General features: G+C 51.5%; 1 protein-coding gene across 3 annotated transcripts in view; it reads right to left on the bottom strand.

Moving 5' to 3' along the window:
* RNF123 (ring finger protein 123) overlaps window positions 1-19,601 on the bottom strand; it is a 52,158-nt gene that overhangs the window by 22,044 nt on the left and 10,513 nt on the right. For 2 of the 3 annotated variants that reach the window (XM_072876437.1, XM_072876438.1), the window contains exons 9-31: window positions 19,486-19,553; window positions 18,454-18,579; window positions 17,618-17,732; window positions 16,685-16,789; window positions 16,428-16,553; window positions 15,070-15,162; window positions 14,802-14,875; window positions 14,209-14,326; window positions 13,642-13,741; window positions 13,109-13,170; window positions 12,948-13,019; window positions 12,144-12,264; window positions 11,321-11,422; window positions 10,004-10,110; window positions 9,264-9,462; window positions 8,482-8,627; window positions 8,209-8,292; window positions 7,509-7,616; window positions 4,515-4,692; window positions 3,392-3,466; window positions 2,902-2,989; window positions 2,564-2,651; window positions 2,350-2,434 (exon numbers count right to left, since the gene is read on the bottom strand). In XM_072876437.1, coding sequence (XP_072732538.1) covers window positions 2,350-2,434; window positions 2,564-2,651; window positions 2,902-2,989; window positions 3,392-3,466; window positions 4,515-4,692; window positions 7,509-7,616; window positions 8,209-8,292; window positions 8,482-8,627; window positions 9,264-9,462; window positions 10,004-10,110; window positions 11,321-11,422; window positions 12,144-12,264; window positions 12,948-13,019; window positions 13,109-13,170; window positions 13,642-13,741; window positions 14,209-14,326; window positions 14,802-14,875; window positions 15,070-15,162; window positions 16,428-16,553; window positions 16,685-16,789; window positions 17,618-17,732; window positions 18,454-18,579; window positions 19,486-19,553 — 2,440 coding nt within the window. The remainder of the gene's footprint in view (window positions 1-2,349; window positions 2,435-2,563; window positions 2,652-2,901; window positions 2,990-3,391; window positions 3,467-4,514; window positions 4,693-7,508; window positions 7,617-8,208; window positions 8,293-8,481; window positions 8,628-9,263; window positions 9,463-10,003; window positions 10,111-11,320; window positions 11,423-12,143; window positions 12,265-12,947; window positions 13,020-13,108; window positions 13,171-13,641; window positions 13,742-14,208; window positions 14,327-14,801; window positions 14,876-15,069; window positions 15,163-16,427; window positions 16,554-16,684; window positions 16,790-17,617; window positions 17,733-18,453; window positions 18,580-19,485; window positions 19,554-19,601) is intronic. The other variant, XM_072876439.1, reaches the window with a different exon arrangement.

Genomic DNA, 19,601 nt, shown 5'->3' with positions numbered 1-19,601 from the left:
GACTTGGGAAGGGGACATGGGTGAATTCTCCATCCCACATTGCACAACAGCTCAGCTAGATAATCGCATGGTCCCACCCACCCGCCCTCCACTGCTTGATGGATGCGTGGGCAGAAGGCCTGGGGCAGAGGAGCCCTGTGCTGCAACCTGAAGCCACCCTGCAGCTTGGTGAAAGCAAGACAGGCTGGGCCTGGCACAGGGCCACCGCTGCTGCTCACCGTGTGCGTGCCGTAACAGCACCCGGCCTTGCCTATAAGCCACGATGAAAGCAAAACAAGTTCCTACAGCAGCTGCCGACCGGAACTGCCCCCGCCTCTGAACAGAGTCCCCATCTGCTCTCAGGAGCCAAACTGGAGGCAGAGCCCTGCCTGCACGACAGCCGTTTGGTGCCAGCGGGGCTAAGGATCAACTCAGGGAGCAGGCAGGAACACACACGGCCTTTCTGAGCCTCTCCTCCTCCCTGGGCTAACCCAGGCAGCCATCTCGTTGCTCACCATTGGTGAGCATGGGCAAAAGGCAGTGCAGGAGACGAGGTGGTCTGTGCTCTGCATGTTTCATGGGTATTGCAAGGCAGCGCCAGCCCACCTTTGCCTCCTGTGCAGAGTCCTCCAAGGAAGCATCCTCAAAGCAGGAGAGGCTGGAGCACCAGAGAAGAGGCATTTGCCCAAGCTCCCTTCAGACTGGCCTGCAGAAGCAGACCCAGACAAACAGGGATTTCTCTCAGCTCAGCAGTTTGTCCCGTTGTCCCTGCCAACGCTCAAACTGCAACAAGGTGAAGACTGATGGGTGGGAAGGCGGGGGGGGTGTCATCTCCTCCTCCTTCCCTGGGCAGCATCTCAAGGACACCTCTGAGTCCCATGTCCCTCTTCAATTAAATCAGCATTCATTATTGATTTGGTTGCGCCTTAAAATAGCAATCCCAGGAGCAAGTCCCCAGTAGCCAGCCCAGCCCACTCCAGGCTCAGACTTTGCGGAGCCATCCAGAGATGGATGGAGAGAGGCCTCGAAAGCTGAGGAACTTTGCTCCAGCCCCAGAGCTCCCCGGGATGGGGGAAGCTCAGTCACCGTCCCACGGGACTGGTGGCAGCCACTCGGGGGCTTGCTTGTGCGGTAGGAGGGTGAGGGGACAGTCACGAGGTCCCTCCTGCATACGTACCAGGGATTCCCCATCGTCCTCCAAGGACGAGAGGGCTGCGGCAGGGTTCTGACCCCAGAGGTAACCCTGATAAAATAGGTGCAAAAGCGGGTCCATGACGCAGCCTCAGAGACTGCCATGTGGGCACCGGTCCCCCTGGCATCTCCCAGGGACGTGACTGAGCAAAGCGATCATTGTGTGAAGCCCTCTGCCCCCCAAAGAAGGGTGTCTCTAGACAGAAGAGGGGAAGGAGGGAGCTCTCTAAAGCTACTTCACCAGACAAGAGAGGGTCACACAACAAACTTACTCTGGAAACTAGCAACAGAGAGATCTCCTGGGCACCCATGGGCAGGAGAGAGAAAGAGAACAAGAGTGCCGTTAAAACAGCGACAGGCAGCTCTCCCCACCAGATGGGGATTAGCATGCACCTCCACATGCCACCTGCCCATGTCAGGCTGCAGCACCCTCTGTCCCCCCTCCCCAGGCAGCTCTCCAGGAGCAAGGTCCGGCACAAAGCCTTCTCCAGAGCAGAGGGGGGTCTGGAATGTATCCAGACAGGCCCAGACTCTGCAAGGGTGAAGCTGGGGACGTGTCCTTCAGCTCAAGAAAGGTACCTTCTCCTCCCCACGTCTTTCTCAGCCACAACAGAGCCACAAAACCCCTCATTTTGGTGACAGTGCTGAGAACCAAATTGCCATGCCAAAGGCAGGACAGGCTCTGCCAGGCTCCGAGAGAGATGCCTGGTTAAAACACCCTGTTTGCAAACTTCTCCAGTGCCCTGCCTCCTCGGGCACCCACTGCCTCTCACAGGGTTCCTACCGCTTGGCATACTCGCCAACGCTTCCCCGCAGCAGCTGCTCGATAAGGACATCAGAGAGCCTTCTCCCAGGCTTACATTTTGAGGTAAAGCTCTGGTAAGGATGCAGCCCTGGGCCTCTCTCCTCTCCCTTGAAGGGCAGAACTCCTCCTCATGATGGATCTAACCCACCACCCAGCAAGCAAAAGAGTCACCAGCCAGTGCAGAGAGACGGGATGTCCAGGAAAGGAAACGCTGGCTGCAAAGGTCAGGCCTGGATATTTGGCCAGGATCCCCTTACTTCAGCAGCCATCTCACCAGCTGGCCTGGCCCACGGTAGGGATGGCTGCTAGGGAAGAGACCAGTCCTCCCTCACCACCCATCACAATCCCGAGTGTCAATCCCCTGCCCCACTCACTCTGCAGGCTGGGGAGGCTGGCATCCTCAGGCTTGGTTTTCAGCAGGTGTGGGAGCCGTGTATATCTGTATCCAAAGCCACAGCCCTGGTAAAAGAGATAAGGAAAGATCTTAGAGGCTGGAAACCAGTTGGATTTTGCTGCTACTGGAAAGTGCAATGCTCAGTGTCCATCCAGCCCCAGACGGTGAGAGGGGCAGGGACACAGGACACTCACCCGCCACAGCCTGACGAGGATCCAGTTGGTCTGTGCCCAGGGTCGCTGCTCATAGGGAGCCAGAAGGTTCTTCATCATGGAGATCCGCCTGCCAGATGAAAGACATAGGTCAGCCACAAAGGGTCTGGGGACACGGGATTAAATAGGACCCACGGTAGGACCCACAGAGCTGGGACAGAGCAAAGCCACTGGTGTAAGGGTGGTAGGAGGCTCCCCAAACCAACTCCAGCACCCTGCTGCAGCTCCTGGTGCTTGGCAGCCCGCCTGCTCCCCCACTCGGCTCTGCCACCACCCCAGCCCTGCCCCAGCTCCCTGGGAACAGGCAGGGCAGCACTTACTGCTCTTCTGGGATCCTCTCTACAGCACGCAGTGAGTGGGGGTAGCAGACATAGCTGGCCAATGCCTGCATCAGGGAGTCCCGGATGTCTGTTGAGGAATGAGAAGGGGTTAGGCCAGGCATCCCAGGACACGCAGCATGCCAGGGAGCACCTGAGCACCCACATGCACTTACAGAGGCTCGCTGTCCCAGCTGTCCCATAGGAGAGCATGCCTGTGCTCAGGCAGCTAAGAAGTAACCCCAGATTTGACAAGCAAGTAGTTGGGATGTAAGTCCTGCTCTCAAAGGGGTATCCTAGGTCATGTATCTAACCCTGGAATAAGCAGGACACACTGGACAACAGCAGTGCCCAGCCTCCCTTTGTACGTGGAGGTGTAAAGCACTCAACAGATTCAGCAGGTAGATCCCAACAGAAGTCTGGTGAGCCACTGGCAGTGGGACCAGCCAGACCTGCAACATTATCACCCCAAAGCAGAGGAGTGCAGCTTTACCTGTGCCCACAATTCTTGAGTCAGCAAAATGCTTGGCCAGGATGGCAGCGAGGCGCATCAGGGTCTCTTCGTAGCCTGCAAAGAGAAAGAGGGAGCAGGGGTCACGCCAACAGCCTGATGGGCAGCCCTGTGGTCCCAGCATTCCTGTGGACATGGCACAGGCCATGGGATTCGTTCCTGCTACAGCTAACTTTGCAGTTTTGTCTAGTTGCCAAAGCAGACAGCTGGGAAAGCACATTCACCTCCAACAGAGCCACTCGCCTCAGTCTGCAGAGTCTAAAACAGTTACTTGGAGACAGATAAAACCATGCAACTGAGTTGGATGGCAAGGGAGAGATGCCTAGTGCAGAAGAGGCTGAGCAACACAAATAACACCCTAGATCTACACAGAAAAGCCATATCCAGCCTGCAGGCCCTGAAGAAATCTGCTACCATTTAATTCTACTGCTCCCTGAACAGCAGGCACAGCCCCCACTTAACGGATGCGTACACTTTAGCTATGTCTTGTTGGTGGGAACAGAAGCTCTTCTTACCTTCGCGGGCTCTGGAAAGCACAGAACAATTTGCTAAGAACTCGCTGGGATGACTTAGTCAGGAAAAGCACAGAACATGCACAGGGGGAATCCACCTAAACACAGACTCTTGGCGTCAAGTGGGTGGTCATCTCCACAGGAATATATTCAAATCCCAGGGACATTTGAAAGCAGTCCTAATTCCTGCACTCACAGCACGTTTTCCCTCACACAGAGACCAGCAGGCAGTGGCATGCAGTGCCAGGGCAATCACATCTTCCAGCATCCCAGCCCATTCCTGGTGCCTCCTTGGAAACAAAATCCATAGCTGCCAGTGATTTTCACTAGAGCCAACGCTGCGACAACTTTGGGCAAGGCATAGGCTCCCTGCTTAAGCTCAGCAATGGTCACGGCTCACCATCGGACACCTACTCAAGGAACAGCACCCAGCGCCTGCCCCGCAGCACACAGCCAATATACTGGTGCAGCACCTCACAACCAGGAAAGGACACAGAAGGCAGGACGCCTGACTACCACTGTTTCACCATACGGACGTGGCTTGCTTTAGACTTTATCAGGCCAGAATTAGCAAGGCCTCCCCATCCCCTTACCTGGAAGTTCCTCCATGCTGTTTACAGGGCTAAAGTAGTTCTTGAGTGCGCTGTAGCTGTTCATAGCCACGCTGAGGTAGAACTCTGGCATGAAAGCGAAAAGTGAGCCCGTCCTGTCGCCATGCTCGATGGTGCGGATGCACACTCGCAGCAGCCAATATATATCCTGCATCTTCTCCTGGCCAGAGAGAACACAACAATCCCCATTCAGTTTTGCCCAGCTTCTCTTTGGAGAAAGGCAACAGTCGGCACCATGCTTAGACCTCAGAAACATCTCCATGTCTAAGACGTTCCTCAGACCACTGCTCTAAGTTCATTAACCAGATCTGTGCCATTCAGTCTCTTCGCAGACTCACAGAAGCATTAGGTGGAAGGAACAACCGGAGATCTCTACACCAGCCTCAAGCTCAGAGCACAGCTATAACCAGCATGACATCAGATGGCTTTATCTCACTGAGCCTTGAAACCCTCCAAGAACTACTCCTTGGTAGGACGTATCTGACCACACAGGCCGGATGGCAAAAAAGGCGTGCTAGTTTTTATTCCAAGTACACTGGCTGAAGGAAGGCAGGCACTAGCAAACACAGCATAAATCTGCTGGAAAGCAAGCTGGTCCTTTGTAGGAATTAAATGGGAACAGGCTTAAAGCTCATACCAACTCAGATCTTTGCAATAGGTGGCCACAGCCTTTCGGATTCTGTGCCAGCCATTCAACCAGATTTAACGTCCTGAGGAACATCGGCCTCTTGCTTCTCTAAGCAAAACTCAGGGGGTCCTAAATTAAAAACAGGAGATATAAGGGCATCTACATAACTTTAAGCCATAAAAATCAGCACCAACAAAGCCATAAAAATAGGAGTTATTATTTCGTATCCTCCAATGCCAAGAAATATCGTAAGCAATAGCAATTGCATAAAAATAGATGGAGTGTTACACTTCTAATTAAAAAAAATTAAAATTAGAGGTGGAGATAAGTGATTTCACTTGCTTAGTGGCTTTTCTAAAGTATGTTATACCATCTTTGGGAGATTTACATGGGTTTGTTCTGTAAATTAGACTGAACTAGTGTAAATCAACTAAATTGACCAAAAGACATCTTTATCTTGACACCGACACACAACTCAGCTCAACTGTTGCTTTCAGTATAAAAAGCAATTGTGCAGAAAACATTACGGTAAAGAAAGCTGCATTTGGTTTTATTAAGACTTGATAATCTCAAAAAGTAATCTCAGGTATTGCCAAGCTAGAAGAAAGCCTACCCCAAGAGGATACAACAAAAGATGTGATTATCCACAGTGTGATGGATAAATACAGTGTCATAATAAAATAAGCTGAAATGGTCTTCCCACGGGGATGTTTTGAAGACAGGATTATCTACTTTAAAACTAAGAGTGTTTTTAAGCTGTAGCACTCCCTTTCGTCTACCCTTGAATCCCACAGCTTAGAATAAACTAATGACTAATTCCCCCGAGGAAGAAGCAGCCTCTCCCGTGCTCTGACACCTCAGCACAGAGCAGGACTTCACCTCTAGACAGAACCAGTCTCTTTCTCTCCATCAGCATCAGCAGTGCCTGCAACACTCATACAGATGCGTCCCTCCGTTGCACACAAGTCCCAGGGACGCAGGAGCCTGCTGGGTGGATGTCTCCACCGGGAAACTGCAGGCACCTGTGACAGCTGTGAGACGGAGCCCTGAAGGTATAGGCAGTAGGGACAAGCTCCTCCATGCAGCCACACTCCTCTCCAGAGCAAGCTCACTCTGCTCCCGAGGCACATTTCACAGCCAGAGCCAGCTAGTGACCTGCTCTCCCTGCCGGCCAAGCAGACCAAGGAAGGAGCACAAGCGGGGAAGGCTGTAACCTTCACTCCCAGATGCTGCTGATTCATCCAGAAAGGTGACACTGCACTCCTGATGGGAGGCGGGTACCTGCATTTAATATGACAACAGATCATCTAGAGACACGAACAGTGTTTCTGCATGGGCCATCACAGCAATCCCTGCAATGCACACTGCTAATGTCCCTCAGCCTTTCAAGAGCAGTCCGGGAAGAAAGGTTTATTTTCTGGCAAGCATGGGCTACGCTAATGCAGCTGGAGAGCTTCTGCAGCGCAGCACTGTGCCTTGCAGTCCTGCTCTGGGAGTGAACGAGGGGACGAGCAAAGAGCACGTGAGTCAGGATCAGCCACTGCAGCTCTGCCAGACGTGTCCATAGGAGCTACCACTCTTCCCCTCCCTGTTTACATCCTGAGACACATGCAGAGACCCTGCTGCCACTGCATGTTCAGGGAAACGTGTCTTCTTCCCCAGCGCAAAAAAGCTACAAACACAGATGGGGCATGGCAATGTGCAAGGGACGACAGGAAGAAGAGATCTGCAGAGCATAAGAGCACAAACTGCTCATGAGAAAACAGACCAGAGACTTTATCCTGGAAAATGGTGAATGCAGGGAAGAAGGGACAACCTGTGCAGTCACTGCATTACTAAATGCAGAATGCACTCTCTCTATGTGGGAACCAAGTGAAGAAGGGGAGAACACCTGAACAAAAAACCCTAGGCTTGGATCCTGCAGATTTCAGGAAGAGCAGCACTAGTGAGACCCCCCTGTGATGCACAGAACAGCTCAGGGAAATGGTTCACAGTAGCCTCTATCCTCTAGATGTGCCCTGAGAGCTGAATCTCCCTTTGACCTGCACCCTTCTGTCTGCGGTGCAGAAGCCTGATGCCCCAAGGGAAAGCCTACAGCACCACGCACAGCTCAGAAGACTGGGCTGTGTCCTAACAAACACTATGGGACCAAGCCTGGGACAGGATGGGGTCCAGGCCTAGGAAGGAGTCTCTGACGCACAAGAAGGGAAGAAACAAGCCCCACAGATCATCGGCATTGCTCCAACACCAGGAAGAATGACACTTGTGACACGTGAGCCGAGCAGCACAGATACAGAGGCACACTTGCTCAATCTCCTCTGAACTGCTCACGTTATGCTTCTGCCCACCTTTGAATAAATGGTGACATTTATCCAGGCGAGGCGTCGGCTTAGGTGATTGAGCTTCTCAGAGAAGACCTTTTGGCTCTTCAGCAGTTCCTCGTGGATGTCTCTCCTCTGAAAAAAGTGCAGAGATGTGTGGGCAGATGTCACTCCCATTTACAGCATCCTTTTTCGGAGAGGGATAAACAATGCAAAAGCAAATACCACCTTGGCACTAGCTAGGGAGTACTGGCAGGAGGGAAAGGGGTCAGCAGCCTTTCTGCAGAGGGAGTGGGAAGCAGTGCTATAAAGAGCACTTATCCATCTCAGCTGCAGCCCACAAGGCCTGATGCAGATGCTGGTCCAGTATGGGCAGCAGCTTAGGGTCAACTGCTGTCAGGGATACTTTTTTAATGCATCGTCAGATACGCTCAGTCACCGGCAGCTGGAATACGACAGATGTGTCGCAAGTCCAGCACTGGAGGGTCCCCACCCCAGGAGACTGGCTCCGAGGTGCCTGCAGCACATAGTAGCTTCAGCCCCTCTGTTCCTTGAGGCAGTGGTACAATGGGTTGGGACAGTATGACATGCGGCTGCCAGCTCCAGGCATGGGCTACTACCCACTCCAAGACATTGGCCGCTCCAAGGCTGGAAATCACCCACTGTGATTTTTGCCAGATAGCGAGGCTCTTCCAGAGAAGGAAGCTGGGAGTCCAGAGACACTTACCCTCTTTGGGCAGCGGCTGATTTTTTCCTCTGTGTCTTTCAGTGCCATGGCGTATTCATTCACATCATCTGACACACCAACCATCTGAAAAACAAGCAACAATAAACAAGGGTATTTTTTCGCCTAGACATGTAAGCATGCAACCAGATCCCCCATGGGGGCTAGGAGGAAAGGAAAGGGCATACACAATCACTGAATAAGCAGAAAACAGAGATTCAGTGTAGAAGCATGGAGGTCAGGGAAATGGATTCCTGCATAGCACGTGCTGCTTACCTTCCCAAGCTGCTGGTGGACGCTGAGGTTGTACATCATCACTATCCCATCCAGGACTTCCAGGAGGGAGTTCTCTGTGATGGGCTGCTCTGGCTCCTCTGCGGGTCTGCCCAGTAAGAGACCCTCATTTCCATGGCTGCCTTCAACTGCAAATGCATCCCCAAGACAGGAGAGAAGTTCTCAGCAAGGCATTTTGGCACCTCAGCTTCTGCCTGCACCTCTCTGAAGCCAAAGCCCTGCTGTGCCTCTGTAACACAGTGCTCCTTCCCAGCCCATGTCACTAGATTCACTAGATACACTAACACACCATTCCCATCTCACTGCCTGCACCAGGCTGATCTGCCAGATCTGTTCAAACAGACCCAGGCCACGTAAGTCCCACTTCCTTGAGCCCTGTACATGCTTCAGAGGCCTGCCTGGCCTGCCCCAACAGCAACGGTGCTGCTACTGCACACGCCATCCTCCGGCTGGTCTGTGTTCAGAGCAAGCGTTGCTACAGCTGCCTTTGAACTACCTCCCTGCAAAGTCTCACTGCACTTGCAGGAACCAAGGCAGCGTCTTCTTACAAGCAGAGAGTGACAGCATCAGTGTCACGTTCAGGATGGCAAAGTGGTTAACTGTGGACTTGTGGGTGTCAGCATGTTCTGAGAACGGGAAGGAGCAATGCTGGCAGTAAGTAGATTGCTTTCCTCTTGGGAGGAAAGCAATTTATTGCTCTGGGAGCTGGAAGACACCATTCTCCCAGGGACCACCTGGGCCACGCTAGCATGCAGAGTACTCACTGTCCTCCTCTGTCCGCTGCTCCACACTTAGCGTGCGCACTTTGATCTTCTCCAGGGTGCCAAGAGGCCGACGCGGGTTCATCAGGCTGACGGCCGCTGTGCTGAGGAAGCGGTTGGCACGGCCCAGGGTGGGGGAGCTGAGCCAGCCAGGTCTAGCGAGAGCTCCACCAATGGCCAGGGCAGCAGAGGGACGCTGAGACTGAAAAGAAATTAAGGGAGAAAAAGTTTTAGCTGTTTGGCTGCCCGCTATTCCTCCCTTGTCCCTGCAAGGATGTTGGTACAGATGCACAGTGGCCACTGGAAGGTGAGCAGATACCCTTCCTATCATGGTTGGGCCAGCAGTGCCAGGTTAGCAAATGGATATTCCTTCCTCTAAGGGCCCATGCCAGGTACAAGCAGCAGATCTGCACAGCAAGAAGCTGCTCTGTCTGCAGTTGCCTTGCACCCTTTCAAATCCAAGTATCAAGAGCTGCCATGGAGGGGAAGGGGCATACTCAGATCAGTGGGTAGTGAGAGAGCAGAGCAAAGAAAATTTGGCTGCTCAAACTTGGTGCATCCAGGACCTTGCTGATCTTCAGTGACCCTCATGCAAGTGCAGCTGTTCATCTGACTGCCCATGGGCTGGTTACAGTCCTGGCCCAGACACTGCCTTCCTCTAAAGCAAAGCTTTTCTAGCCAGAGGCTGAGCTTGCTGCCCTGGCACCAGGGCCCCCGCAGGTGAACAACAGTACACGGCTCACCTGTGCCGCCGATGTTGCCGATTCCTCATCTTCATCGAGATCGTCCATAGTCACTGCCTGCAGCTCTGCAGGGTCTATCAGGATGTTGGCTTTTGCAGCCAGGTCATCTGCACAGAGCACACCAAAGCAGCCATGAATGCAAGAGTCACCCTTTGCTTCCCATGAGGCAGCTCTAGGCTCATCCTCTTTCCTGCTTCTCAGCAGTAGAGAAGCAGCCAGTGAAGTTGGATGCTGCATCAGAACAAGCCCACCTTCCCCCCAGCTTCCTTACATGGAATAGGTCTGCTATTGCTAACATAGCAGAGATCAAGCAGCGACGGGTGCTGCTCACCCAGGACCCATTTCTATTGCTGGTCCTACCACCAACAAATAGAATAACTGAGGAACTAAGAGACAACCACCAGGGCCAAACTGGACTAGCATAGGGAAGGAAATTCAGGACCTGAGACCATTTTTTAAGCATCCAGCTCTTCAATTCTGTCCCATGATATGTCCTCAAGTCACTAGGACTGAGACTCAGACCAGAAACCATTGTCAGCTCAGAGGAAGGCTGTGCTGACGGCTACGCTGTACAAAGCCTGAACAACGTGTCCTCTAGTCCATAGCCCTGTCTTTAAAGCTGGCCAGGAAGACCTTGGTAAGAGACCAGAGGAGATTACATAGTTCTCAAATTAAGTAATCTAATTTTGAACAGCCAGGGATCAATTTGAGACAGGGAAAATGGTCCTAATCTTGCAAACACACTGGGGAAGGAGAAGAGAGATCTGAGCCAAAGGCAACTGCCACATTAGCCAGAAACCAGAGACAAACCAAGTCTGACTGAACAGCAAGGGGTTTCTAACCCTTCCAAAAGGAAGGCTTTGAAAATCTATTGCCAGAGCAGTGTGCTGCATACAAACATGCAGCTGCAGTACACACACAGGGCTGCTATTGCTTGCCCGGAGTGGTACAGCAAGTAAATCCTGGACGTCCTTCACACCCAGCAGAGCCAGGCTGATGGTCAGCGCTTTGACAGCTCCCAGCCCTCAGCTGTGGTGCAGCAAGAGCACCACACCAGAGGGTATTCCCAGACTACCCCCTTCCCTCCACCTGCCACAGGCCCCATTCAGGGATATAAACAGCAAACTGTTAACTTAAAGTATGCTCCACCCAAGAGGGATGGTGTCTTCTTCAGTGTAATTTGCATCTCATTAAAATTAAAGTCTCCTCTCCTTAAATTTAATCACAATTCATTACCCATGGCTCCCTCCCTGGGATGTCTCTTGGGTGAACTCCAGCCAGCACCTGGATGCAGGTATTGGAAATTAGAGCACTTACCTTTCAGAGTCTTCTTAAGATGAGACAGGAGACCTCCAAGCCGCTGAAGGTCAAAATAATCCACCTTCCCATTATAGAAGAGTTGAGGAGGGACGTATGCCTCTAAAGCACAGAAGGAGATTTGTTTTTTCCACAAGTCCCATGCATAAGACCCACGCAGACATGTAAGCCCTCCTAAGACAGACCCCAGGGCCCAGCCTGGACTAACATTTAGTGACAACTTTTGTTGTCATAAAAGCACAAGCCATTGGTGCAAGCCATAAGGCAGAGGTGATCTCCACAACGAAGCAACCATTAGATCCACGCAGGAACAGAAGCAACCCACAAGGATTGTAAGGCACTGCTGAGTCTAGAGAAAGGGTCAGCCTAAAGTAAGAAAAGGGAGTGCCAAGCAGATCATGGCAGGCCAGGCAAGGTGGGGTTTGAGGGTGGGAAAGCAACTGGCACTGCCTTGGTTTCTGCTTAATCCCACAGTCTGGAAACCATGAAAACAGACAAATATCTTCCCCTAAACTTTGACTACGGGATCACTGAGCTCCCTCCTACAGACCCATAATCAATATTGGACTCTGCTCCAGACCATACAGGGGAAACCAGCAAACACTACAGGTGCCCCTTTGCAAGACTCAGGTCTGGATATTAACTGGAATAGATCTGCACACAGGAATTTCCCAGGGCGACTGGGAACTACAGACACAGGGTGACAGAACGCTCAAGCACCCATGAGAAACACAAAAATTCCAACATCCTAGAGAGCACTGCCAAGAGGTAAACCTTGTCCTAACCACAGAAATGTCCCCAAAGCTTCTCCTCCAGGCCTTACCTTCACTGCTCAGTGTGGCAGGGGTCTTTGCCTTGTGGCCATCCCAGAAGAAACGCAGGGCAGCGACAAGCCGGTGCAGGAAGCACACCATGTACTCTGGCGGGCACAACACAGTCAAGTTCTAGGGCAAGGATGAGAGTTCAGCCATCAGGGCAGGTGTGAAAGTGCATCTTAGTCCCAGTGGCCACATGGGGCAGGCAGAAACTTCAGCCTTGCTATTATCTCTAGCTTCCAGCATTGGGAGAGAGCCCAGCCCTGATGGTAGGCAGCAGTTTCCACCTCTAGAAAGTCCTGGGCGCTGAAACAACAAGCTGGTCTGACAGAGGAGGATGGATACCACATGCTCCACCATGAAAGATGGGGCTGATCATGAACACAGAGATGCAGGTGAAGAAAAGGTTTCCTGCAACAGTGCATGCCTACCTCCCAAAGCTGCAGGCCAACAGCCTGATCCAGGGCCAGAAGAACAGTCCCCACCTAAGCAGCGAAGATGCCAAAGCCAGCAGGCCAGCTGTGGCAGAGCACTCCACAGCTGTGCTCCCCGTGAGGTTTTAGGAGGACGTTCAGCTCCCACCCAAGGCTGTTCCCAAGGACTGCTTTCCCATAAATCACTGCATAGGACTTGGGATAAGCTGCCTGGTTTCTAGCCTCAGATCTTCTCCCTCCTCCCCACTCCCTGCTGTATCCAGACCTCAGCTGATCAACTGCTGGAAGCAGCCCAGCCAAAAGGGCAGAGCTCCCAGCCTGAAGGTGCCAGAGAGCTCTCAGGGTGAGGCTTGCAGGAAGGTTGGCCCTCTGACTTACCCCTCTGTTGCTAGCGTTCTCCTGAAGAAACTTGCGGAATTTGTTTAGGAAGATGTACCTGGAGGCTTCCCCCTGGCAGGAGGAAAAGCAGGTGGTAAACCTACACCTGACAAGCACTGTGATGTGGAGATACTGTAGCAAAAGATCCACAGAGCACTCACCCCTCCTCTGTCCTTGTTGTTCAGCAGCAGCTTCAGAATCTGAACCTGGAGACCTTCCACCACTAAAATGGGGACACATGTCTGCCATCAGAAACCAAGCACTGGAGAGCAACTACCCATATTAACCCCAGCTGTGTACCCTGTCCCCAGGAGAAAGGCTACCTCCTCAGCAGAGGGGGCCCAGGAAGAACCGGTGCCAGCAGAATGCTAATCCCATCACTGTGAGAATTTTCTCCTCCATCACCTAGCAATAAATTCATCCACAGCTAATAAACAATGCCCCTACAGGGGAATTTCGGTTTGCTCATGTCCCGTGGTGGGATTCTGCAAGCCTGTGCAGTGGGGTCCCAGCACTCACACCCTTCCACCAAATAACAGCATCGCTGGCCCCCGCCTCTGCAGCACAGCCTGTCCTGGCAGAAACACAGCTGGACTTCAGGTCGTGAAGGGGATTTGGAAACAGCTCAAGGGCTGGTCTCCCTGGTGGCACAAAAGGTATGGGATCTTTGCACTTTCCCTCCTTCCTCACAGACCTTCAATGCGTTTCTTGAGCCGCTGGCAGCCTCTTTCATATGCCCGCCGCCTCAGTCTCTCCTCAGCACTCTCCTCCTTCACCTCCTTACTCTCCTTGCCCTGGTTGGGGGACAGACACTGATTAGTAGATCACTGCATGCGGAAAACGTCTTGCCAAAGGGAGACCAGAAACTCACCGAAACAATGTGCAAGTACGTGACTGCAGGTGGCAGCACACATAAACAGGCCTTCCCTGGCTTTGTAATGAGCAAGGGCAGGAGAGCTTTTGCAGCCACACAGGTCAACCTGTAATTCCTTAGACGCTGTGAAGTTCCCTTCCAAATCTGTTGACATAGAAAACTGTCCCCCTCCCCTGTCCTGAGCAACACACCCCAAACATCCCCTCTAAGGGGACAATAAAGATGACAGGGCAATGGAGAGGCTACAGCTCTCACACAGCTCTGCGGAGTCCACCAGTGCTAACACAGCTGGAAACATGGGCCATCCAATTTCCTCAGCCAGAAAATGATGGGGACAGCAGGCCACAAAATTTCTTCAGTCTCCTTAGTGGATGTGCCCTTACTCACCTCCTTGGTGAAGCGGTTTGGCCACCACGTGGTGGGAATGAGCTCCTGCAAACCAGCCTCCTCCACACGCAGTGGGCTCTTAATGTAGAAGAACACAACCGAACGGAGCACATCAAAGCTGCGGCCAAGTTAAAGCAAGCACAGAAGCTATGTCGGGAGAAGGTACGGGGCACGTTTCCAGAGCTGTAGTGAGAGACCCCTTTCCAAACAACCACTCAAAGCTCTGCAAGATCCAGAGCCCCCTTCTCCTGGGAGAAGCCCCACGCAGTTAACACAGCGGCTGCTCAAACGCTAGCATGGCAGCTGGACTGCTCTGAATGTGTTTTTGCTCTAGGGACATTAGAGAGGTCAGTCAGGTAGAAATTAAGTCCTCTGTGTTAGTAGGATGTGAACTACATGACACTGCTCCCCTTCCTCAAAGCAGGACTTTGTAGAGAATGGTGTCAGGCAGACAGAGGAGACCTGAGAAATCAGAAATGACCTCTCAAAGATAGGGTGGCTTCTGTCTCCCAGAACCTGCAGATCCTTGAAATCTCCTTGGCTGCATTATTGAGGGCAGGGAGAACTGAGACTAGAGGAGGCATAAAGGATACAGAACATTGCTGAGTAGATATTTCCTGGATTTCTCATGCTTCAAGACTGCAATGGTGAGCCGGAGGTAGTGAATCTAGGGAAACAGGAGAAGCAAAAGTGACTCCATCTACAGAAGAGGATACAACCCTCCAATAGGTACAATGTGATGGAACTGCCATCTCTGGATCAAACAAGTGCAAAATCCAAAACATCGTGTACTTTTGGACAAGGGGACATAACAGAAGCTGGCTAGTCACAGATTCCTGCGGATTCAGAAGTACAACTCACTTGTAATCCCAGGTCTGGGATGATGGGGGAGAACCTGTAAGCCCGTAGCAGGGACATCAGTAGCTGCTTGAGGCACTCGTGCACTTCGTATTCCTGAGAAAATAAGAAACACGTTGAACAGCAACGGCATGGAGTCAGGAACAGCTGTAGTTCCCAGAGTGTGACCTTGGAAGGAAGCATTCACTTCTGAACTGAAAAAGCAGGTGCTCTGAACCCACAGTGTTTGTCCATCTGACTCCACAGGAGAGAGTCCAAGCAGAAGATGGTGCCATCACTTTGCTACAGGGAAACAAGTTTCTGCGCTAGTAAAACTAACCCAAAAGTCATCTCCAAAAAGCCAAAGTCCCAGGTCCTATTTAGTTGGGCTGAGTCACCCATCCTCGTATCCCCTGAACCCACCCAATATGCAGTGTTGGCAGAACCAACCCAGAAAGGAAAGAAGGTACTCTTGTGTAAATGTGATGATGGAAGAGCTGTCATTTTGAGTCCAACTCATAGCCAACCAGCAGGATGAGAGCCAACTCTTCCACAAACACAGCAGCCCTACCAGGGTGTTCAGCTTCACTTCTAAGATGATGGGCCTTAAGGGGTCATGGCATTTTTCAATGAAACTTTTCATGACAGCTGTCTGGGCCAGTGCCCTTATCTGTTAATGGTTACCCCAAAGGACAGACATGCTGTCTCCAAGCAGATCCCTGGCAGTGACTGGCTCTGTGTAACCACCCCAGGACCCCAGCAGCAGCCGCAGCTTCCCAGTGGCTAGCAAAGGCTGCCTCAAACAAGGGTCCCAGGAAGGAGTGACCTCATCCAGCTCGGACAGGAAGGGGCATGGGAAGTTGGAGGAGGTTTTTCCCCAGCGGTGCTGGAGGTGGTGAGTGCAGTGGCCATTTCCACCTCAGTCCTGCACACTTTTTTTCCACACTCAGTCCTGCACACTTTCCCAGATAGACCTCTTGGGGCACATGGCGGCATTTAAGACCTCCACAGTCACATAAGCATTAACAACATCCAAGAGACCAACTCATTTCTTATGGATAAATTTGATGTTCCCAGAAGCAGGAAGTTATTCAACATCACCAGTTCCTTTAGCAGTAGGAGAAGCTTAGAAATGCCTTGTTAGCTCATTGCCAGTGTCACCATCACCAATTACTCTGCATTCAACCTTCATTCCCTGGGTGTGAAGCAGCAGCAAGATGAGCTAGGTGAGAGGGTGGTCTCCCACAAAAAAAGGGATCTTGTTACCAGGAAGGGAAAGAAGCTGATCACTACCAGCATTTTCTAGGGAAGGCTCCTGTCCTCAGCACCTCCCAGGGTCTCCCTGTGATCCCTGGGGAGGAACCAGCACCTTAGCAACTCACCTCCATAAGAAGCCACATGAGATCCAGCAGCTGCTGAATAAGGGGATGGGCCTCCACTGCCCCTCCTCGCTCAAGGATGCTCAACAGGAAGGTCATGAGCACATCTTCCACCAGGTACACCTTGCACTGCAGACAGAGAGCCAGGTCAACAGTCCTCCAAGGCACAGTCGCTTCCCAGCTAAAGCTGAGGTTTACCTCCCCTTGCAAGCACAATAACAAGAACCTACAGAGGCTTGCGATGGGCAGGCAAAACTCACCATAAGAGGGGAGAAATAATTGAAGATGTGGGCTAATGTAATCAACACTGTGGGTTCTCCCTGCAGCTGCCACATGGATGTGTCCTTCTCCACCAGCTTCCCCTCCTGCAATGACAAACCCAGAAAAACACATGGCTTGGAACCAGCCCAATCCACCCATGCACCAACGACTGAATGAACCAGAGGCCTGGAGCAGTCGCTGTTTGCTGTCCCATGCCTGATTGTAGTAAAAACCTTGAACATGGGAATTTAGGATGGCAAGCAGCCAGGCCCATGCCTCTGGAGAGCTGTAGTGCAGTCCAGATGTCAGCCTACTATCAGCCACATGCATGCACCTTGACAATGTTTTTCCAAAAGGGTTCAAGTGTACATAATAATCTGCAAATGGGAATCCCTACAGAGGAGGTCAACTAGTAAAGCAGGCCTCCATTCAAGCCAAGACTGTAGCAGATGGCGTTCCCTATGCTTTGGGCATAAACAGATCATCCCTCACCTTAGTGGAAAAAAATGGTTTCTAGTGAACAGTGCCACAGCCAAAATAGTTCTCAAGGCAGACCTGACAGAATTTCACCACATCACTGCACCAGGACATCAGTAAAAAGTTTAGGATATGAACAAGCTTCTTTCAAGGCTGAAAAATCAAATCCAGCAGTTCTGACCCTGACAAACATCACCTCTTGCATTCTGGGAATGAAACTTCATAGGACTGAGAACAACAAAGCCCATTATGATTTAAATTAAGTCCTGGAACTATGAGGAATCCCATTTTACAAGCTGAAGAGCTTCAGAGACATGCACGCTCCATGCAAAAGCACGCAAGCATTTAGACTCTCAGGTGTACAGAAACACTGAGCTGCCAGCATGTGCTGAGAAGTGCAGAACCACATTTCCCAGCATGGTGCCCCACAGATCCACCCAGTGACGTTAGCCTACCGTCACATCTATTCCAATATGGATCACATTCTTCAAGTAGCCTAACAGCTTGCGAGCCTTCACTAGGTCTGCAACGGGAGGATCTTGCAAGGGGCGGTAACCTTCCACTGGATAAGTAGGCAAGCGTTAAGGTCTGATCCTTTCAGGACTTTGTTTGTGCAAGGAAAAGACTGTGTCTCTATTTTACTTCATACCCACGCATGCCCCAGTCACAGCTCAAACCACAGTGCCTTCTAAACGGATGATAAGCCACAAGCTCTTATCCCCACTTCCTCAATATTGCAAGCAGCAAGTATTTCACACCACACTTCTGCTCTTATCAGAAAGACCAACGAGCCTCCACTACAGCTATCAGCAGGCACACCCAGGACTGCTCTGACAGGAGCTGCAGGTCTCAGCATTCGCACAGGAAGGCAGCAGGCAACTCCAATACCATATCAGAGGTCCCATATGGCTGGGAGGTAGGAGAAACCAGTGGCCAAGAGGCTCAGCAGCACAGCACCATTAGCGTTTCCAAAACTGGAGAGTGAGATCTTTGCAGGATCTGAGTGCCCAGGAACAGGCAGCCCCCAGCTGCAGCAGTAGCTGCTGATTCAGAGCTGAAAGCAAATCTCATTTCAGAAACTGTCAGGGACCAGCACTGATTTTTGTGTGCCCTGCAGTTCTACTCCAGCTGAGAGATATCCGGTTCTTCTCTCCTTGACCCTGCTCTGAGCACAAGTGCCAACAGAAGAAAGTGAATTGCAGTCAGGTATGTATATTCTACAGCCTCCAAGGATGGTCTTAGGACAGGCTCTTCTCCCTTCAGACCTCCTCTCCCCACACCCAAAGGATATCGGAGTGGACGGCTCCCGAAATTAAAAGCAACGGACTCTTTGAATGAGAGGCTGATTGCAGGGAAGTAAGCCATTCCAGTGCCCCTCGTGATGTTATCAAAAGCGGTTCCCAGAGATATGCCGTTCCTGAAAGAAAGAAAACCCACAACATTTTAGCCACAGTAGGAGGGTTTTGAGGTCAACTGGGCAATCCAGGTATCCGCATTCTCCTCCCAGCAACTTTCCAACACAGACACATCAGTCAGTCATGCCTCCTGTCACTCTTAACCTGGCACACATGCAAACGTCACAGCTTTGCTGAGCCAGAGCCCTGGCAAGCACAGCAACACTCCCATTTTCATATGACAGCCCAGGAAGGCACTGGAGTCTGCACAATATGCAGAGCCCACTCAGCTTCAAGGGCAACCCAAATCCTTACGAGATAACTAACCAGCAAGACATTTTAAAAGCAGGTGACATTTTTGGCCTCATCCATTTGATGTTGGTGGAAATAGAAGGATAATGCTTTCAATCTAATATTCTCTAAAAGATGACACGGAGCATCTAGCCATCTTTAATTCCAGCTGACTTGTTGCAGGCTGTAGTTTAGGGCCAGGGAACAATTCCTACTCAGGCTGGTCTCTGCTCATTGTGCATGGGAGTTGGAGGCTGGAGATTTATCAGCCTTTCCACAGCTCCTTGTGAATCTAGGACAGGCAAGGTCTACACTGGCCACAAAAGGAATCAGTGTGGCTCAGCCAACTGTAATATTAAGCATCACGAGAGATGCCCTCCCCTCCAAAATCCTAGCAAACTTACACAGACTTTGTAGCTTGAACATCTTTCTGCCTAATGCTCTCACCTGATCTTAGGAGACTCAACAGCCTGTTTAGATGGTTTCTGAACACAAAGCAGAAAAGCAAAGGCTGGAACTACCAAGGAATTTAAAGGGGAGAGGGCAGAAATAGGGCTCAGCAACCTGCTGAGCAGTGAGGAAACCTTTATGTTACACACAGACATCAACAAAGCAGGGAACTGGGCAAAGATGCTTACAAGCAGAAAGCAATGGTGCCCTCATCAAGGTCTATCAGACAGCTGACGATGTCTCCTGCTGCCCAAGACTGCAGTAAAGGGAAAGAAAAGGTTAAACATACATCCAGAAGAAAGAC

Source organism: Ciconia boyciana, chromosome 11 (genome assembly GCF_034638445.1).
Source record: "Ciconia boyciana chromosome 11, ASM3463844v1, whole genome shotgun sequence".
Lineage (NCBI taxonomy): Eukaryota > Metazoa > Chordata > Aves > Ciconiiformes > Ciconiidae > Ciconia > Ciconia boyciana.
The sequence above is the reverse complement of the archived record's forward strand: the minus strand, read 5'-3'. Positions and strand labels throughout refer to the sequence as shown.